The 21655-nt window shown below is 22.6% G+C and overlaps 6 protein-coding genes across 6 annotated transcripts; 5 read left to right on the top strand and 1 right to left on the bottom strand.

The window, feature by feature from the left end:
* Nucleotides 1–1845: 1845 nt before the first annotated feature.
* On the top strand, nucleotides 1846–4479 carry DICPUDRAFT_77370 (uncharacterized protein; the record flags this gene model as incomplete). Its single annotated transcript, XM_003286448.1, has 2 exons — nucleotides 1846–1912; nucleotides 1973–4479. 2 exons carry the CDS (start codon nucleotides 1846–1848, stop codon nucleotides 4477–4479), a joined length of 2574 nt encoding a protein of 857 aa, XP_003286496.1.
* Nucleotides 4480–7400: 2921 nt separating this feature from the next.
* On the top strand, nucleotides 7401–10041 carry DICPUDRAFT_77369 (uncharacterized protein; the record flags this gene model as incomplete). Its single annotated transcript, XM_003286447.1, has 2 exons — nucleotides 7401–7470; nucleotides 7532–10041. 2 exons carry the CDS (start codon nucleotides 7401–7403, stop codon nucleotides 10039–10041), a joined length of 2580 nt encoding a protein of 859 aa, XP_003286495.1.
* A 1258-nt stretch (nucleotides 10042–11299) lies between these two features.
* On the top strand, nucleotides 11300–13072 carry DICPUDRAFT_150468 (uncharacterized protein; the record flags this gene model as incomplete). The annotated part of the gene is made up of 1 exon (XM_003286446.1): nucleotides 11300–13072. The coding sequence occupies one exon, from the start codon at nucleotides 11300–11302 to the stop codon at nucleotides 13070–13072; it is 1773 nt and encodes a 590-aa protein (XP_003286494.1).
* Nucleotides 13073–14192: 1120 nt separating this feature from the next.
* On the top strand, nucleotides 14193–16273 carry DICPUDRAFT_77367 (uncharacterized protein; the record flags this gene model as incomplete). Its single annotated transcript, XM_003286445.1, has 2 exons — nucleotides 14193–14259; nucleotides 14322–16273. The coding sequence occupies 2 exons, from the start codon at nucleotides 14193–14195 to the stop codon at nucleotides 16271–16273; spliced, it is 2019 nt and encodes a 672-aa protein (XP_003286493.1).
* Nucleotides 16274–16665: 392 nt separating this feature from the next.
* On the top strand, nucleotides 16666–18323 carry DICPUDRAFT_150465 (uncharacterized protein; the record flags this gene model as incomplete). Its single annotated transcript, XM_003286444.1, has 2 exons — nucleotides 16666–17619; nucleotides 17694–18323. 2 exons carry the CDS (start codon nucleotides 16666–16668, stop codon nucleotides 18321–18323), a joined length of 1584 nt encoding a protein of 527 aa, XP_003286492.1.
* Nucleotides 18324–19067: 744 nt separating this feature from the next.
* On the bottom strand, nucleotides 19068–20543 carry DICPUDRAFT_150464 (uncharacterized protein; the record flags this gene model as incomplete). Its single annotated transcript, XM_003286430.1, has 1 exon — nucleotides 19068–20543. The coding sequence occupies one exon, from the start codon at nucleotides 20541–20543 to the stop codon at nucleotides 19068–19070; it is 1476 nt and encodes a 491-aa protein (XP_003286478.1).
* Nucleotides 20544–21655: the final 1112 nt, after the last annotated feature.

Here is a 21655-nt window from a genome sequence, read left to right as displayed (position 1 = left end):
GGTACTGAAAAAATACATTTTGCCATTTGTGACTCTGCTAATCCAATTGATTTATCGTCGGAAAGTGAAGAATCAGAGTCTGATTAACTTAAAACTATTGAAAATTTTTAAATTGTTGCAAAATATTATAACAACAAAAAATGTATTTTTTTTACAAAATTTTTTTTTATAGCGCAGAAACCTAATAAAATCCATTACTCAAATAGAATTACCCGATAATACCAGATTCTTTATCGAAAAAGATTAAAATTTTATAAAATAAAATATAATACACAAAAATAAATAAATAAGTTATTTAATAAAATCTTTTTATTATTAAATTTAAATTATTATTTTTGATCTAATAAGATAGATTTGTATTGAATAGTTTTTTAATTGATTTAAAAATCCTTTCTATATGATTACTTTTGAATGGGAGAATCTGTGCTAAACACTAATTTATAACATTTCCCAGAACTGCAGTTCCTAACTATTTGAATTATTCTGTAAAAATATGATGGTGATTCCATTGAAGGATTGTTGTGGTGGTGGTGGTGGTGGTGAATCGTGAGCTTTTGAATGAAAATCCTGAATGAGACCCTTTTTTAAAATAAATGGAAGTGGTACCGGTGGTGAATTGATAGTGAGCTTTTAAATGTAGAGACGTGATTTGAAACAAGAACATATTGGAACTGAAAATAATGAAAGTATTAAAATTAAATATTAGAAAAGATAATAATAGTTATGTAAATATAATCTTTATTGTTACCTAAATAATTTTTTCTTTTATAAAATAGATACTGGTCGGCACAATTTATTACCAAAATTTTTGAAAGAGATTGGATTATTTCTTTGATGATACACTTGTTAGCTGTTTTCAATTTTATCGACAACTTTTAGCTCTGCTTCAATCTTTTTTTCAACCATTTAGATATTAATTTGATGTTTTAAATTAGAGATCATAAATAGTTGATCTTTTTCTAATTCTTTTTTGGCTTGTTGTTGTTGTTTTAATTGTTCAAATTGGGTTAAACAATTATATATAAAACCAATTAAAACTAATTACTGCAACAAAAAAGAAAAAAAAAAATTTTGAAATTTTAGTTTTAATCTTTCGACTTTCCCCTAGCATTTCCTAAGGTAAAAAATATAATTTAATTTATTATTCACGAGAACATTTCTTTTGTAATATTTTGCTATTGAGATTTTGCTGACACATTTATTTATATTATTGTTTTTTTTATCATCGCTATTATCATCATGTTCACTTCTATTTCGATAGTTATTGTAATTTTTATTTTTATTATTATTGTTGCAACCCTTTGTTTTGATTATTGTAATAATTATTGTTAATATTATATTATAATTATTATTATTAGTATTTATGTTAAATTTATTTTTATATTTAAATATTCCGTTTTAACAATAACTGCTATTTTGTATGAAAAATAAATTAAAAAAATCTGCTTTACATTGCATATCAATAAAAAAATTTAAAAAAATTTAAAAAAAAAAAAAATGGGTAAAAAAAATTTGTAAATTTTGGTTTTTTTTTTATTTTTGACACTATTTAAATATTTTTTTTTTTTTTTTTTTAGAGCCCCAAATTTAAAAAAGACCATTTTTTCTAAAAATAACCCAAATCGAAATCCCTATCTATTTTACTTAAAAAAGAATATTCAGTTTTTTTAACACTGATGTTTAAAAAAAAAATAAAAAGAAATAATGATAAATTATAAAAATATAAACTGATGTATAATAGATAACATCTAAAATTAGTTATTTAAAAATTTTTAAAAATGCTATAAAATAAAAAAAAATTAAAAAAAAATATTTTCAATTTTAAATTATATATTAAATAAAAAAATGAAAAAAATAATTATTTGTATTTTCTTTATATTTTTTATTTCTAAAATTTATTCATATGGACAAAGTAAATATTTTTTTAAAAATTAAAATTATTTTTATTACTTTTACTAATATTTTTTTATAGGTTTGGTATACTACAACAGAACATATATTGAATTTGACACAGAGTTGCCACGAACAGCTAATTTTACTTTATGTGATGATTTTGGTTGTAAAATTAAAAAAGAGACATATCCAGTAATATGCAACAGTGAAAAATGTGTTATGAAATTAAATGAAACTCAGATAAAAAACTTTTATGGAAATAATATTAAAAGATGCACCATTAATAAACTTGATGTTTTATGTAATCAACCAATTGACCAGAATAACTTTATGTTCCCAATAAATTATGCTCTCTCTGGATTACCATCGACTGAAGGTGGTAAACTTCAACTTACCGGAAATTATTTAAGAACTTTTGTTAATAATTATTACATTGTGGAAGGATCTCATAGAGGTGAAAAATTTAAACTTAATGTTGATAAAGAGAATTTTAACCCTGAAAATTTAACTGTAAATTTCCCACCTGGTTATGGAAGTTTTAAATTGTATCCTGATTCTTCACAAAGTCGATCAATGCATTTAAGCTATGCCCCTCCTTATATATCCCAATGTAACTATAAAGACTCAAAGATAACATTAAACGGTTTTAATTTTCACAATGAAGGAAGAGTTGCTCAGGTTACTGTTAATGGACGACGTAAATATATTTCTTCAATTGATCATCGTTTATTAATACTTGATTATTATTTTATTGAGCATTCTGAAAGATTATATATAAATGTAATTATTGGGGATGTTGCAATAGAAAAAATTTATAAATGTGATATAAAACCACAACCTGTGTCGATTACTACAACTGTATCAACTTCAAAATATAATAGTGGTATAATTACAATATCTGGAAGTTTTATGTATTCACCTGGATCATTAAGTACAAAAGTATTTTTAATCAATAGTGATAATAAAAGCTATAATTGTGAATATATATCATCAACAAAATCTAAAATTGTTTGTTTATTGGAACCTGGTGAAGGATTAATAAATAAAGTTAAAATTAAAATAGATGATGTTGAAAGTTTGACTGAAATAAATTTTAAATATGGTTTCCCTCAATTTACATCAACAAAAGCAATTCAAATTGATAGAACAAACGAATTTTCAATAACAGGTATTAACTTTGGTAATATTAACGATAAAAATGGTACAGTTAAAATTTTAATTGAAGGAAATGAAAATAAAGAAATATTGCCAACATCAATAAGTAATGATGAAACTAAATTATCATTTAAATTACCAAATATATGTGAAACATCTTTAATAGTATCAATTGAAGTCAATGGTGTTATTTCAAAAAAAATGAGAATAGAACCACAACCTACATTTATGTTAGCTCCATCAAGACCATTAACAAATGGATCATCATTACATATTGATAAATACTTTTCATGTAAAGATAAAATTGTAAAACCATCTATTACTGTTGATAGTTCTAATAATCATATTGATTGTACTATAATTTCAAGTTTTGTAGCAAGCTGTAATGTTGGTATTGGAACTGGTAAACATTCATTAACATTTTATGAAGATGGTATTGAAAAAATCAATTTATCTTTTCAATATGCACCACCAACAATTGTATCACATAATGTTAATGGGTTAAAAACAATTACATTAACTGGTAATAACTTTGGTAATGATTCATCAAAATGTAATTTAATATTTGCAAATAAAAATGTAACATGTAAAGTTATCAGTGATACAACTATAACATTCGATGCAGATTCACAATATGATTATGGTAATGTTAGTCTTATAATCGATAGTATTCAAATGTCAAATGATAACTATAAAATAATGTTACCATCAATAATTGGATTGGTAAAAGATAATAATATTTCAACAAGAAATGGAACAGTGTGTATTCATGCCTCAAGATTACCTGAAACTAAATCTGGTGTCAATAATGCAAATAATGTTACAGTTGAAATTAAATCACATTTAAAAGATGGTACAAATACATTTAAAGACTATAATGTTTCAAATAATATGATTTGTGTATTATTAAATGATGGATATGTTGGTACATTTGATTTATCAGTATTCATTTACAATGAATTCATTTCAAAATATACAATATCATACAACAAACCATATTTTAGTTTAATTAATATTAAAGATGGTGGTAATAATACTTATCAGTTTGAAGTATATGGTAATGAATTCGGTGAACCATTTGAAATTCATTTTAATTCATCAAAAGGTGATTTAATAATGAACTGCGCATTCAATATTTCAATACAACACAATAATAATGATTTATACAATTGTAGTTTCCCCAAAATCAATATTGATTCAATTAAAGATGGCAATGAACAATTATACTTAAAAATAGGTGAGTCTAAATATCCAATTAATGCAAAATTAAACAAGGAACCCGATTACAATAGTAGTACATTGAAGAAGGTATTAATTCCAACACTTGTCGGTGGTGCTGCATTGTGTACTGTTGCGTTTATTGGTTATAAATATAGAGAAAATATTTTTAAAAAAATTGATAAACTAAAAAATGGCAAAAAAAATGTATAATTATTGTAGAAGCAAACAGAATTTTTGTTGTTTCAAAAAAATTTAGCGAATTACAAAATATATTTTAATAATAAAAAAAAATAATCAGATTATAAAAAAAATTAAAATATTAGTTTTTATTTTTATTTATTTCTTTTTCAAAATAGTTATTTCTTTTGATGATTTTATATGGTGTCATAATTTCTTAATAAAAAAAAAAATGGTTAATGTCCTATTTTGAAGAAAAAAATTATTTATCACACCAATTTATAAAAAAAAAACATTTTAAAATTGTTTGTAAAAATCTTATCATTTAAAAAATTCATCAGCATCCCCTCCAAATACCTTTAAGAAAGTGTTAAAAAACAGTGAGATTTAAATCACCACCATCCAAATGCCCAATTTTGAAATTATCATTTTAATTTTTTAAAAAAAATACACATAAAAAATATTTTGTAAAAGGAAGTCTTAAAAAAACAGTGAGATTTAAATCACCACCCACTTTAACAATTTTTTTTTTTTTTTTAATTTTTTTTTTTTAATTTTTTTTTATTGTTAAAGTGGTTCAAGTTTTCCCACACATTTTTTTTTTCAAAATTTAAAAAAAAATTAAAAATTTGAGCAAAATTGGTTCGCTTTTGCAATAATTTTTTTTAATTTTTTTTTATTTTTATTGTGTGAGTCGACCAAATTTGCGCAATCATAAAAAAAAAAATTTTTTTAACAAAATTCCTGCGCAAACTTGACCAACTTTTACAATATTTTTATTTTTATTTTTATTTTTATTTTTATTTTTATTTTTATTTTTATCTTTATTTTCATTTTTAATTGAAAGCAACATTATTAAACATGGTAAATATTTGCTAATGGATAATGCACCAATTCATACAAGTCGAATTGATCAAGTTGTTACCAAAGCTCAAGCTGCAGGTGCTCAAGTAAGAAACTATTTAGACAAAGAAATATTTTACGATTAAATATTTAAGATAAATAAAAAGAAAATGAATAAACAAATTAATAAATAAATCTCAAAATTCAATCTCAAAGTAAATATAATTTTTTAATTAATTAACTTTTATTAAATAATACTAATTCATTTTTTTTTTTCAGTATCTTTTCTAAAAGATGTAGATTAAAAATAAAGATTAAACTCTCAAGCTGGAACTCTATTTTCACAATATCTCGGTGAGACTAGTAAAATAAAACCTTCTGGAGTACCGAAGATGCCTGATTTCAAATTTCATGAAAGCAAATTTGTCATCAACAAAAGTAATCTTATTTCTTTAATGGCAAACAAAGCACTACCCTCATTAAAGCCTCCTCTAGTATCACCACTTTCGATCAAAGTAAAAGGACCATCTAAAATGCTACCCCAATCTCAGAAACAGCTAGATTATCACAAAAGGTGTGCTAATATTTTTTAGAATAGAGCGAAAATCTTTTCTAAAATTGCAGAGATTGAAGGTACTGAAAAAATACATTTTGCCATTTGTGATTCTGCTAATCCAATTGATTTATCGTCGGAAAGTGAAGAATCAGAGTCTGATTAACTTTAAAGCCGTTATATAAAAACAAAATTAAACATTATAAACACCTAAAACCAAATCCAATTTTAGAGAGACAATTAAAAGAACCTTTACAAATAAATAATATTATAAAAACAAATAAATAAAAAAGATAACTGCAATAAAAAAAAAGAAACAAAAAAAAATAATTAAAAACAAATAAATATAAACAAATTAATGTAAAGTTATTTTAAAATTATCATTTATCTATTAAAAATATTTTATTTTTATAATATTATTGTTATAAACCTAAAGGTTGATATTGACCATATACAATACTTTTTTTCTTTCCAATATAATTATGTCATATTTGATGACTCAAAAAAAAAACTTTTTTAAATACAAATTTAATGTTATTATTTCCAATCCCCAAATCACAACCATTGATTCATATAATCTTATGAAAATTCCTAATTAATTTAACAGTTTTATTAAATTTTTAAGTTGCAAAGAATGACTGTTTACTTTATTAAGGTATTGCTTGTCATTGAAAATCTTTTAATCCTTGCATATACTTTTCTGACAATTAATTAGTGATTAAAATTCAAAATGTATTTTCTAAAATTAAAAAATTTTCGACAAGCAATATTTTAAGATATAAATTTAAACAGGAAATTCCTTAGATAATGTTTTAAAAATATTTCATACAATATCGAGTAAAGTTGTATTTTTTGTTAATTGTTATTTAGGGATTAGAAATAATAACATCGATGTAATAATGAATATAAAATTATTATAAAAAATATTATATATCTTCAAAAAATAAAAAAAAAAATTTTTTTTTTTTAATTTTTTTTTTTTTTTTTTGTTTTTTTTTTGTTTTTTTTTTTTTTGAGTTATAAAGGAAAACCTTTTTTTTAATAATTTTTAGAGAATTTTTTTTTTTAATAAATTAAATTTTTATTTCTTGGTTTTTTTTAAAAAAAGCACCTTGGGCTTTAAGGGTTAAAAAATATTAATGAGAAAAAAAAAATCTGGCATATATGGGACATATTTTTTACACTTTTTAAAACTAATTGAAATATTTTTTTTTTTTAGAGCCACAAAAAAAAAAAAAAAAAGAACTATTGGCCAAGAAATTGCCTTCAAAAAAAGTTTCTATTTGACCCTTTTGGTAAACTAAAAAAGATCCATTTTTTCTAAAAATAACCCAAATCGAAATCCCTATCTATTTTACTTACAAAACAATAGCCAATTTTTTTAACACTGATGTTTAAAAAAAATAAAAAGAAATATTTATTAATTAAAAACTGATGTATAATAAATATGATAGATCACATTTAAAATTAGTGATTTAAAAATTTTTAAAAATGCTATAAAATAAAAAAAAAAAAATATATTTTCAATTTTGATATGTAATTTATATTAAATAAAAAAATGAAAAAAATAATTATTTTTATTTTCTTTATATTTTTTATTTCTAAAATTTATTCACAATGGGAGCAAAGTAAATATTTTTAAAATTAAATAAAATTTTTTTTATTACTTTTGCTAATATTTTTTTATAGGTTTGTTATACTACAACAGAACATATATCGAATTTGACACAAAGTTGCCACGAACAATTAATTTTACCTTATATGATGATCGTCAATGTAAAATTAAAAAAGATTCATATTCAATAACATGCAGCAGTGAAAAATGTGTTATGGTATTAAATGAAAATCAGATAAAAAACTTTTATGGTAATAATATAAAAAGATGCAAGGTTAAAGATTTTGATGTTTTATGTGATGAACTAATTGACAATGAAAACTATATGTTTCCAATAAATTATGCTCTCTCTGGATTACCATCGACTGAAGGTGGTAAACTTCAACTTACTGGTAATTATTTAAGAACTTATGTTACTGATTATTATATTGTGGATGTAATTCAAAGAGATGAAAAATATATAGGTCTTAGTGTTGATAGAGAGAATTTTGACCCTGAAAATTTAACTGTAAATTTCCCACCTGGTTATGGAAGTTTTAGATTGTATCCTGATGCTTCTATGCATAAAAACATAATGTATTTAAACTATGCTCCTCCTTATATATCTCAATGTATTTACAAAGACTCAATGGTCATATTAAACGGTTTTAATTTTTACAATAACCAATCAGTTGCTCAGGTTTATATTAATGGAGTAAAAGTTTCAATTGTTTCAATAGATCATCGTTTATTAAAACTTGATTATTTTACTGAGTATTCTCAAAAATTAAATATAAATGTAACCATTGGGAATGTCTCATTAGAAAATATTTATACATATGATATAAAACCACAACCTGTGTCGATTACTACAACTGTATCAACTTCAAAATATAATAGTGGTGTAATAACAATTACTGGAAGTTATATGTCATCATCTCAAACATCAAGTACGACCATATCCTTAATCAGTAGTGATAATAAAAGCTATAATTGTGAATATTTATCATCAACAAAATCTCAAATAGTTTGTTTATTGGAACCTGGTGAAGGATTAATAAATAGAGTTAAAATTAAAATAGATGATGTTGAAAGTTTGATTGAAATAAACTTTAAATATGGTGTCCCTCAATTTACATCAACAAATGCAATTCAAATTGATAGAACAAACGAATTTTCATTGACAGGTATTAACTTTGGTAATATTAACGATAAAAATGGTACAGTTAAACTTTTAATTGATGGAAATGAAAATAAAGAAATAATAACAACATCAATAAGTAATGATGAAACTAAATTATCATTTAAATTACCAAATATATGTGAAACATCTGTAAAACTATCAATTGAAGTTAATGGTGTTATTTCAAATAATAGTATAGTTATAAAACTACAACCTACAGTTATGTTAACTCCATCAAGACCATTAACAAATGGATCATCATTACATATTGATAAATACTTTTCATGTAAAGATAAAATTGTAAAACCATCTATTACTGTTGATAGTTCTAATAATCATATTGATTGTACTATAATTTCAAGTTTTGTAGCAAGCTGTAATGTTGGTATTGGAACTGGTAAACATTCATTAACATTTTATGAAGATGGTATTGAAAAAATCAATTTATCTTTTCAATATGCACCACCAACAATTGTATCACATAATGTTAATGGGTTAAAAACAATTACATTAACTGGTAATAACTTTGGTAATGATTCATCAAAATGTAATTTAATATTTGCAAATAAAAATGTAACATGTAAAGTTATCAGTGATACAACTATAACATTCGATGCAGATTCACAATATGATTATGGTAATGTTAGTCTTATAATCGATAGTATTCAAATGTCAAATGATAACTATAAAATAATGTTACCATCAATAATTGGATTGGTAAAAGATAATAATATTTCAACAAGAAATGGAACAGTGTGTATTCATGCCTCAAGATTACCTGAAACTAAATCTGGTGTCAATAATGCAAACAATGTTACAGTTGAAATTAAATCACATTTAAAAGATGGTACAAATACATTTAAAGACTATAATGTTTCAAATAATATGATTTGTGTATTATTAAATGATGGATATGTTGGTACATTTGATTTATCAGTATTCATTTACAATGAATTCATTTCAAAATATACAGTATCATACAACAAACCATATTTTAGTTTAATAAATATTATAGATGGTGGTAATACTTATCAGTTTGAAGTATATGGTAATGAATTCGGTGAACCATTTGAAATTCATTTTAATTCATCAAAAGGTGATTTAATAATGAACTGCGCATTCAATATTTCAATACAACACAATAATAATGATTTATACAATTGTAGTTTCCCCAAAATCAATATTGATTCAATTAAAGATGGCAATGAACAATTATACTTAAAAATAGGTGAGTCTAAATATCTAATTAATGAAAAATTAAACAAGGAACCCGATTACAATAGTAGTACATTGAAGAAGGTATTAATTCCAACACTTGTCGGTGGTGCTGCATTGTGTGCCGCTGCATTTATTGGTTATAAATATAGAGAAAATATTTTTAAAAAAATTGATAAACTAAAAAATGGCAAATCAAATGTATAATTATAAAAACAAAATTATAAACTAAATTATAAAAACCAGTTTATTAAATTTAAAATAAATATAAATATATATATCAATTTAAATTTTTAAATCAATTTTATTTTATTTTTTTTTTTTGTTTGATTTTATTATCTATGAAGATTAAAAATTATTATTACAATGTGGGATATATTTTCTTCCAATATAATTGTATAGTTTTTATGATCTTAACCCTCTTATAAATACTTTTGAGTTTCAAAAATTTCCTTTGGTAAAAAATATCATTTCTTTTGTAATATTTTTCCCTTGAGGTTTTATGATTATACACCGATTTTGTTATTATTATTGTTATATATTTTCAAAAAAAAATTCCATATGTTTGTATCTTGAATACAATTTCTAAGATTTGCGAAATTCATTAAATCACAATATGAATTTTTATTATTTCCCAATTTGAGTCAAATTATAGCTATCACTATTACTGTTACTGTTATTGGTGAAAATTTTGTTAATATTGTAGTAATTGTTGTTGCAAAAATGGTTTTTTAACACCGTGGTCTGTGGGGTTTATTTAATTTTTTTTTTAAATTGTTTTGTAAATTTTTAACACTTTTTAAAACTATAATAATATGTTTTTTTTTTTTAGAGCCAGAAACTAAAAAAAGAACCTGAGAGGGTGATATTGTTTTCAAAAAAGCGTATATTTGACCCTTTTGTTAAACTAAAAAAAGACCCAAATTTTCTAAAAATAACCCAAATCGAGATCCCTATCTATTTTACTTATTAAAGTATATTCAATTTTTTTAACACTGATTTTAAAAAAAATATAAAAAGAAATAATGATAAAATATAAACTGATGTATAATAAATATGATAGATCACATTTAAAATTAGTGATTTAAAAATTTAAAAATACTATAAAAAAAAATATATTTTCAATTTTTGTAATTTATATTAAATAAAAACATGAAAAAAATAATTATTTGTATTTTCTTTATATTTTTTATTTCTAAAATTTATTCATATGGACAAAGTAAATATTATTAAAATTTATATAAATTATTTTTATTACTTTTACTAATATTTTTTTATAGATTTGGTATACTACACCAGATCATATATTGAATTTGACCTAACGTGGCCACGAACAGTTAGTTTTACCTTATGTGATGATCGTGATTGTAAAATTAAAAAAGAGACATATCCAGTAATATGCAACAGTGAAAAATGTATTATGGAATTAAATGAAACTCAGATAAAAAACTTTTATGGAAATAATATGGAAAGATGCTTTTATCAATTTTATTATGAATGTGATCAACCAATTAACCCTGAAAACTTTATGTATCCAAAAAACAATGCTCTCTCTGGATTACCATCGACTGAAGGTGGTAAACTTCAACTTACTGGTAATTATTTAAGAAGTTATGTTAATAATTATTATATTGTGGATGGAATTCAAAGAGGTAAATCATTTAATCTTGATGTTGATAGAGAGAATTTTGACCCTGAAAATTTAACTGTAAATTTCCCACCTGGTTATGGAAGTTTTATACTGCATCTTGATAAAAATTTTAGAATATCAATGTTATTAAACTATGCTCCTCCTTATATATCTCAATGTAGTTATAAAGACTCAATTCTCACATTAAACGGTTTTAATTTTTACAATAACCAATCAGTTGCTCAGGTTTATATTAATGGAGTAAAAGTTTCAATTGTTTCAATAGATCATCGTTTATTAAAACTTGATTATTATTTAATTTATTATTCACAAAGAATAAATATAAATATAATTATTGGGGATGTTGCATTAGAAAATATTTTTACTTGTGATATAAAACCACCACCTGTTTCGATTACTACAACTGTATCAACTTCAAAATATAATAGTGGTATAATTACAATTACTGGAAATTATATGTTATCATCTCAAACATCAAGTACAAATGTATCTTTAATCAGTAGTGAAAATAAAAGCTATAATTGTGAATATATATCATCAACAAAATCCCAAATAGTTTGTTTATTGGAACCTGGTGAAGGATTAATAAATAAAGTTAAAATTAAAATAGATGATGTTGAAAATTTGGCTGAAATAAACTTTAAATATGGTGTCCCTCAATTTACATCAACAAATGCAATTCAAATTGATAGAACAAACGAATTCTCATTGACAGGTATTAACTTTGGTAATATTAACGATAAAAATGGTACAGTTAAACTTTTAATTGATGGAAATGAAAATAAAGAAATAATAACAACATCAATAAGTAATGATGAAACTAAATTATCATTTAAATTACCAAATATATGTGAAACATCTGTAAAACTATCAATTGAAGTCAATGGTGCTATTTCAAATAATAGTATAGTTATAAAACCACAACCTACATTTATATTAGCTCCATCAAGACCATTAACAAATGGATCATCATTACATATTGATAAATACTTTTTATGTAAAGATAAAATTGTAAAACCATCTATTACTGTTGATAGTTCTAATAATCATATTGATTGTACTATAATTTCAAGTTTTGTAGCAAGCTGTAATGTTGGTGTTGGAACTGGTAAACATTCATTTAAATTTTATGAAGATGGTATTGAAAAAATCAATTTATTTTTTCAATATGCACCACCAACAATTGTATCACATAATGTTAATGGGTTAAAAACAATTACATTAACTGGTAATAACTTTGGTATTGATTCATCAAAATGTAATTTAATATTTGCAAATAAAAATGTAACATGTAAAGTTATCAGTGATACAACTATAACATTCGATGCAGATTCACAATATGATTATGGTAATGTTAGTCTTATAATCGATAGTATTCAAATGTCAAATGATAACTATATAATAATGCTAAACTTTGAAAACAAAGAACATGATAATAAAAGTAAAAAAATAGAGAAAGTATTAATTCCAACACTTGTATGTGGTGCTGCATTATGTGCTGCTGCATTTATTGGTTATAAATATAGAGAAAATATATTTAAAAAAATTGATAAACTAAAAAATGGCAAATCAAATGTAAAATTATAAAAACAAAATTATTAAAACCAGTTTAAAATAAATATAACGATTTAAATTTTTTTAAATCAATTTTATTTTTCAATTGTTTGATTTTATTCATGAGAATAATTCCAATATATAATTGTATCATTTCTTTTGTAATATTTTGCCCTTGAGTTTTTATGTATTTTGTAATTATTATTGTTATATATTATATCTTCAATTGAAATTTCCATATTTTTTCATATATTAAAAATAAATTAAAAAAATCTGCTTAACATAATGAGCTACTTGAAAAATATTATAAATGAATCATTTTCATATGTTAATTATCTAACTCATACTAAAAAGTTCATTCACCTTTTCTTGTTTACTTTAAAATAAAATGAATGATTTTTTTAGAATATAAACTCATTTTTATTAATATTAATTAATAAAAGTCAAAGTTAAATGTTATTATTATTTTTTAAATGATTAATATTTTTTTATTTATGTATATTAAAAAGATCAATTAAATAAATTTTTTTAGTAATTATTTTTAATATAATCCAGTATTTTTTTTACCAAAAATATTAATTTAAAAAAATACTGTTAATAAAAAAAATTAATGAAATTAAATCTATAAATGGGTTGTGGGGAAATTTTTTATTAATCGAGTTTTGTATTTTTTAAATAATTATATTATAAATTATAAAAATAACACAAAATTAAAAATATTTAAATAATTTAAATGATAGTTTAATTATTTAATTTTTTTGCAAAAATTTTTTTTTTTTAATATAAAATTTTTTTTTTAATATAAAATTTTAACACTTTTTAAAACTATTGAAATATTTTTTTTTTTTTTTAGAACCACAAACTAAAAAAGAATCTGAGGCTGGGGAATTGCCTTCATAAAAAGCTTATATTTGACCCTTTTGTTAAACTAAAAAAAGATCCATTTTTTCTAAAAATAACCCAAATCGAAATCCCTATCTATTTTACTGAGGTTCAAAAAATATTAAAAGAAATAATAATAAATTAAAAACTGATGAATAATAGATCACGTCTAAAATTAGTGATTTAAAAATTTTAAAAATGCTATAAAATAAAAAAAAATTAAAAAAAAAAAAAATTTTAATTTTGAATAGTAATTTATATTTAATAAAAAATGAAAAAAATAATTATTTCTATTTTCTTTATATTTTTTATTTCTAAAATTTATTCATATGGACCAGGTAAATATTTTTAAATTTTATTTAAATTATTTTTATTACTTTTGCTAATATTTTTTTTATAGATTTGGTATACTACAACAGATCATATATTGAATTTGAAACAAAATATCCACAAACCATTCATTATACCTTATGTGAAGATCGTGATTGTAAAATTATAAAAGAGATATATCCAGTAATATGCAGCATTGAAAAATGTGTTATGGAATTAAATGAAACTCAGATAAAAAATTTTTATGGAAATAATATGCTAAGATTGGTTAATCATTATTATTATCGTGAGGAATATAATTTTATTGCCTCTTCTAGCTTTATGTATGCAATAAATTATGCTCTCTCTGAATTACCATCGACTGAAGGTGGTAAAGCTCAACTTACTGGTAATTATTTAAGACATTATGTTAATGATTATTACACTGTGGAAGGATTTCAAAGAGGTAAATCATTTAATCTTGATGTTGATAGAGAGAATTTTGACCCTGAAAATTTAACTCTAAATTTCCCACCTGGTTATGGAAGTTTTATATTGCATCTTGATAAAACTTATAGAATATCAATGTTATTAAACTATGCCCCTCCTTGTATATCTCAATGTATCTATAAAGACTCAAAGATCACATTAAACGGTTTTAATTTTTACAATAACCAATCACTTGCTCAGGTTTATATTAATGGAGAAAAAGTTTCAATTATTTCAATAGATCATCGTTTATTAAAACTTGACTATTATTTTATTGATTATTCTCAAAGATTAAATATAAAAATAATTATTGGGGATATTTCATCAAAAAATAACTATACTTGTGATATAAAACCACAACCTGTTTCGATTACTACAACTGTATCAACTTCAAAATATAATAGTGGTATAATTACAATTTCTGGAAATTATATGTCATCATCTCAAACATCAAGTACAAATGTATCTTTAATCAGTAGTGAAAATAAAAGCTATAATTGTGAATATATATCATCAACAAAATCTCATATAGTTTGTTTATTGGAACCTGGTGAAGGATTAATAAATAAGGTTAAAATTAAAATAGGTGATGTTGAAAGTTTAACTGAAATGAACTTTAAATTTGGTGTCCCTCAATTTACATCAACAAATGCAATTCAAATTGATAGAACAAACGAATTTTCATTGACAGGTATTAACTTTGGTAATATTAACGATAAAAATGGTACAGTTAAACTTTTAATTGATGGAAATGAAAATAAAGAAATAATAACAACATCAATAAGTAATGATGAAACTAAATTATCATTTAAATTACCAAATATATGTGAAACATCTGTAAAACTATCAATTGAAGTCAATGGTGCTATTTCAAATAATAGTATAATTATAAAACCACAACCTACATTTATATCGGTTCCATCAAGACCATTAACAAATGGATCATCATTACATATTGATAAATACTTTTCATGTAAAGATAAAATTGTAAAACCATCTATTACTGTTGATAGTTCTAATAATCATATTGATTGTACTATAATTTCAAATCTTGCAAGTTGTAATGTTGGTGTTGGAACTGGTAAACATTCATTTAAATTTTATGAAGATGGTATTGAAAAAATCGATTCATTATTTCAATATGCACCACCAACAATTGTATCACATAATGTCAATGGGTTAAAAACAATTACATTAACTGGTTATAACTTTGGTATTGATTCATCAAAATGTAATTTAATATTTGCAAATAAAAATGTAACATGTAAAGTTATCAGTGATACAACTATAACATTCAATACAAGTTCACAATATGATTATGGTAATGTTAGTCTTATAATCGATAGTATTCCAATGTCAAATGAAAACTATAAAATAATGCTAAACTTTGAAAACAAGGAACCCGATAACAAAAGTAGTCCATTGAAGAAAATATTAATCCCAACACTTGTCGGAGGTTTTGCATTGTGTACCGCTGCATTTATTGGTTATAAATATAGAGAAAATATATTTAAAAAAATTAATAAACTTAAAAATGGCAAATCAAATGTATAATTAATTGATAAAAACTAGTTTATTAAATAAATATAAATATATATTGATAATTTAAATTTTTTTATATCAACTTTAGAAATTTCTTACTCAATTGTGGGATAACTTTTTTCTTTCCAATATATTTTTGTATTATTTCTTTGATAACCTTCGTTTAAATACTTTTGAGTTCCTATACTTTAAAATAATTGTATTTATTTCTTTTTTATCTTTGATTTTTTAATCATTTGAATAAAAGGCTCATCATCTTGATTGTATGTATTGTATTCTTTCGCTGGTGTTTTATTTGTGGATAATTGAAATTTTATTTTCTCTATATTTTTCTCTGAAAAACATTTATTGTCTATAAAAAATATGTTCGCATATTAATTAATTTAATTAAATTATAAAAAAATATGGATATCAGTGATTCTAAAGAAAATAGAAATGATTTAGATGGAAAGATTAAAGATAATATCGAAATTCACCCCCAAGATGCCCATGTAAATACTGTTGGAAATATGAATGCTAGCGATGGAGAAAATAAGAGTGAATATAATGAAGACTCTGAAGATAGTGCCCAAGATGAAAATGAAGATGAAAGTGAAGAAGATGAAGAAGAGAAAGGCGGAAACGAATATGTAGATGAAGCTCTTAAATATGATATCAATTTTATAAATTATAATCAAGTACCTACTTCCCAATTAATTAAAGCTCAAATAAACAATGGGTTTGAAAATGCACACTTAGTAAATAATATTATCCAAAATTCAATAAATAATCCAAATATTAAAAATAATAATGATATAAATAACCAACTTCAAAATATTCAAAAAGCACACAAAATCCAAATAGATACCCAAAATAAAAATTTAAGAGAAATTGGGATTTTACAAAATAAAAAAGAAAAAATTGAAGAACAATATCAAATCAAAATGAAGAAACTATTAAATATTCAAGCAAATAGATTAGAGTCATTTGAACAAGATATACATAATCCTGATAATAAAATTAATTATGATGATTACTTAATTAAATTAATATATACTTTAAGGAGATTACACATTCAATCATTTAGAGAATTTAGATGTTTATATAACATGTATTATCAATATAGAATTACAGTTGATGGGCTAAAAGTCGCCCCAGGCGACCCAAAACTAATGAAACATGAATTTTTTGATTTTGATAATTCTTTTTTTTACAAATATTTATTCAATTATAAACTTCAAAATGACATTAATAATAGCAAAAACATCAATAATAACAATAACAATAATAGTAATGAAAATTTTATAAACAGTAATAACTCAAGAGACACAACCACTACTACCACTAATCAATATAAAAGATTCAAAACTGATAACGATGTAAGTTGTTATTTTACTTTAAATATAGTTTTTAGTTAGAACTAACTTGCAAACTCTAAATTTATTTATATTAGATTTTTTGTGACAAATTTTTAAATAGTATTAGTTCAAATGAAATTAATTTCGCTGACTCCAGTTCATTTACCAAAAGAGAAACACATCTTTTAAAAATGTTAAAACAATCAGAAAAAGACAAGAGTAAAAAAGAGAAAATTATTGATGAGTTACAAAGAGATGTAACTTTTTATAGTGAAACATTAATAACAAACAACATCAAAAAGAATAAGAAGATTTTAGAACTAAAAGAAATAATACTCAAAAAAGAGTCTGAAATCGGAACACTTCAAAATAAGTTTGATAGCATTAGAGAATATTTTTCAAAAGTAAGAGAAATTTATGAAAGTGAACAAAACGAAGCTATTGCACAAATTTTTCATTCTGACACCCAAAGTATGAACTTAAAATCAAGTACGGAATACCATGATGAAGCTAAAAAGGAAAGAGATAATGTCACTATAGAATCATTAAAAAAAGAGAATCAATTACTTTTAGAAAAAGTCAATCAAATTGGATTAAAAAACTCCCAATTAGAAAAAGAAAAGGAAAAGCTTCTCTCTTATCATCAAGAAAAAGATTTGAAATATAAAGAATCACCTCAAATTTTACAAGATCCAAACAATGAAACTGGTTCCCAAAATCTTTAAATTGGAAGATAGTTTCAAAAATTTAAAAGAAAGCATTAATAACAATTATAATAATTAAATTACAAGTCCACTTAAAGTTACCATCCCAACTTCTCTAATTAACAATAAAAACACCAACCTTTAAAACCCAATTTAATAATAAATAAATAAATAAATAAATAAAAAAATAAATAAAAAAAATTTTAAAATTTGTATTTTTTACCACAAAATAAAAATTATTTGTTTTTTTTATAAATTTACGTAGAAATAAATTGAATTTAATAATTTTATTCTAATTATAATAGAAAATGAAAATATGGATATAGACACCATGGGTGGAAATTAAACCTTAAAATATATCAACCACCCAGATCATGTTACAAATTTATATTCCGGCAACAATGGTTCAATTGAAACAAAATACTATTGCCATGGCGTTCACCCTCATTCGTTTTGCAATATTATTTTCCACAACCCTCTTATGAATTTAATTTCGAAAAATGAAAATAAAAATAAATAAAAAAATTAAAATTCAAATTATTAGCTGAAAATTTTAATTTTTTACAGCCAATTTTTATTTTTATTTTTTTTACTTTTCAAAATCGAATTCATAATAGGGTTGCAGAAAATAATTTTGAAAAAGTAAAAAAAATAAATAAATTTAGCATACTTTGGGGGGTTAATAATAAAAATTCTTATTTAAAAATTTACTTAATTAAATTTTAAATAATCACTAAAAAAATATTTTATTTAAAGTTTAGAAATTTATTTGTTATTGACTAAAAAACTAATTAATAATTTTTTGTTTGAATTGTCAATGTTATTAGATGTATTATTATTCATATTATTATTATTCATATTATTATTATTATTATTCATATTATTATTCATATTGTTATTCATATTATTATTATTATTCATATTATAATTATAACTGATAACACCATTATTAATATTATTGTCTGGAATAGTATCAAAAACAATGTTTCTGTTGATATTTAAATTGACATCATTGGAAAGCTTTGTCATATTTGTAGTATCAATATTTGTTTTATAGTAATTGGAATATGAATTAAAGTTTGGATTGTAGGTATAATTGTAATTATTATTCATTTTCATATTCATATTATTTATATTATGAGTGGTATTATTGAATGAATAATTACAGTTGTTATTATTATTAATACTATTAATACTATTATTATTACCGATGTTATTATTAAAAATATTATTTTGATTGGACAAATGATTAAATGGTGCAGCTCTATTATAAGATCTAAAACCGACAAAATCCTCTAAAACAGTGATATGTTTGTTATTATTATTATTATTATTACTATTATTAATATCATTATTATTATTATTATAGATATTAACATTGTTATTGTTAAAAAAACAAACATTATCGTTCGATTGAATTGGAGTTTGGGTAGCTATCTTCTTTGTGGCAGCAGTGGTGGTAGTAGCAGCAGTAGAAGCAGTAGTAGTAGCAGTATCATCTTGATTTGTTTTTTCATTTAATTCTAAAGTTTTTTGATCCCTTTTTCTTCTTTGGATTAAAAGATCTCTCTTTTTGGATTCTGAGATGTTGGTAATAGAGTAAACTCCATTGTTAAAAGTTTTAATACGTTTTGGTTTATATTCACCCTCTGGAACTGTATCAGTATTAACATCATATTCGTGTTCATAGAAATGATAGAAATTACCAAGATGACGGCTTGGATTGTATGAAGATTTATCGACAATACCATTGCCAATGAATATATGTGTTGTTTTCTTGCTGTTTCTTTTAGATTTGAACCATATTCTGATCTTTTCTTTGGTAACACCATAGATTAATGCAAAGTACGCAATGTTCTCTTCAGCGGGAAATGGGTAATTGTGGAAGAAAAAGTTTAACTCGTTGGTGTTTCTAGAAAACTTTGAGACATATGAATCTCTGTAAGATGTATTGTTAGATCTCCTTAAGTTTTCCCTCTTGTGTTTGAACCATGTGACGACTTGACTGACATTCATTTCTAATTGGCAGGCGATGATCTCTTTCTCGATGGAGTCTGGGAATGGGTTTTTATCGAAGCAATACTCTAATATTGCTTTGGTAATTTTAGCTTTTAATTTTGGATCTACAACATATTCGGAATTTACATCGTTTAGGTCAACTATACCAAAGATAGCATCGGGGGCACTTATAGCATTTAAAGCATTGATAGTAGCAATATTATAGGCCTTATTTTTAACCATCTTTTTATTTATTTTTTTTTTCAAAAAATATATTTATTATAATTTAATTATTTATAATTAATAATAATACACTGCAAAAGAGAAAATGAAATAATGAAAAAAATGAAAAAAAAAAAAATTAAAAATTAAAATAAAAAATAATTTGAAAAAATTAAATTAATTTAGGGTTAAAAATAGAAAAAAATAAAACTGATAATTTTTTTTTGAACTATTGCTTACAGTTATAAAATTTATTTATTTTTTAAATGTTAACAAGTTTAAGTTTACGAGTGCTTAGATACAACGAAATAAAATAGAGGTATTTTTTTATTTTTGTTGAAAAAATTAAAAAAAAAAAAATTATAAAAAAAAAATTATAAAAAAAAAAAAAATTAAAAATTTAATATTTTTTTTTTTTGAAGATATTTTGTGGAGTGATTGAATCCACTGCCACATTTTCAGTGTCTCCAGAGAGATAATAAAAAATTTTATTTTTTGATTATTATTTTTGTTTTTATATTATATAATTTTGTGCGTGTTATGATCAAAATTAAAAACGATAATTCCAAAGATGTTTGCATTGGATTCCAAGCAAACCATATGAATTATCATGTGCTATTCTGATCAGTAATAGCAATTTACAAATTTAGATGCTGGTAATATATAAATATAAAAGTGTTCTCTTTTTTTTTTTTTTGTATGAATCCTTCAAAGAAGATTTTAAAAATTCAGTTATTAAAAAAAAATTGGTGATTTAATAATAATAAAAATAATAATTGCCATAATTAGTAAAATAATCTTAGTTTGCTAAAGTGTTGTCAGAAAAAGGATGGTGAAAAAAAAAAAAAAAAAAAAAAAAAAAATTAAAAGTTAAAAAAAATTTTGAAAAAAATGAAATGGGGCACCTAATTGATTGAATCTTTTTCATTCTTTATTAAAAAAAATGGTTTTTATTTTGTGGGGAAAAAATTTTTTTCAATTATGATAAAGAAAAGCAAATTCTACCCTATAAAACGATATACAATTTAAAACTCTTCTTCAAAATCCAACTATATTGATTAAAAATCCAAATTCAGAGGGCCCTGGGCTCAACCAGGGGAAGGGGGAGGGTTATTTAATATATGACAGGGCAA

The sequence above is a fragment of the Dictyostelium purpureum genome, assembly GCF_000190715.1.
Source record: "Dictyostelium purpureum unplaced genomic scaffold DICPUscaffold_71, whole genome shotgun sequence".
NCBI classification, from domain to species: domain Eukaryota; phylum Evosea; class Eumycetozoa; order Dictyosteliales; family Dictyosteliaceae; genus Dictyostelium; species Dictyostelium purpureum.
This window is presented reverse-complemented; position numbering and strand designations above follow the sequence as displayed.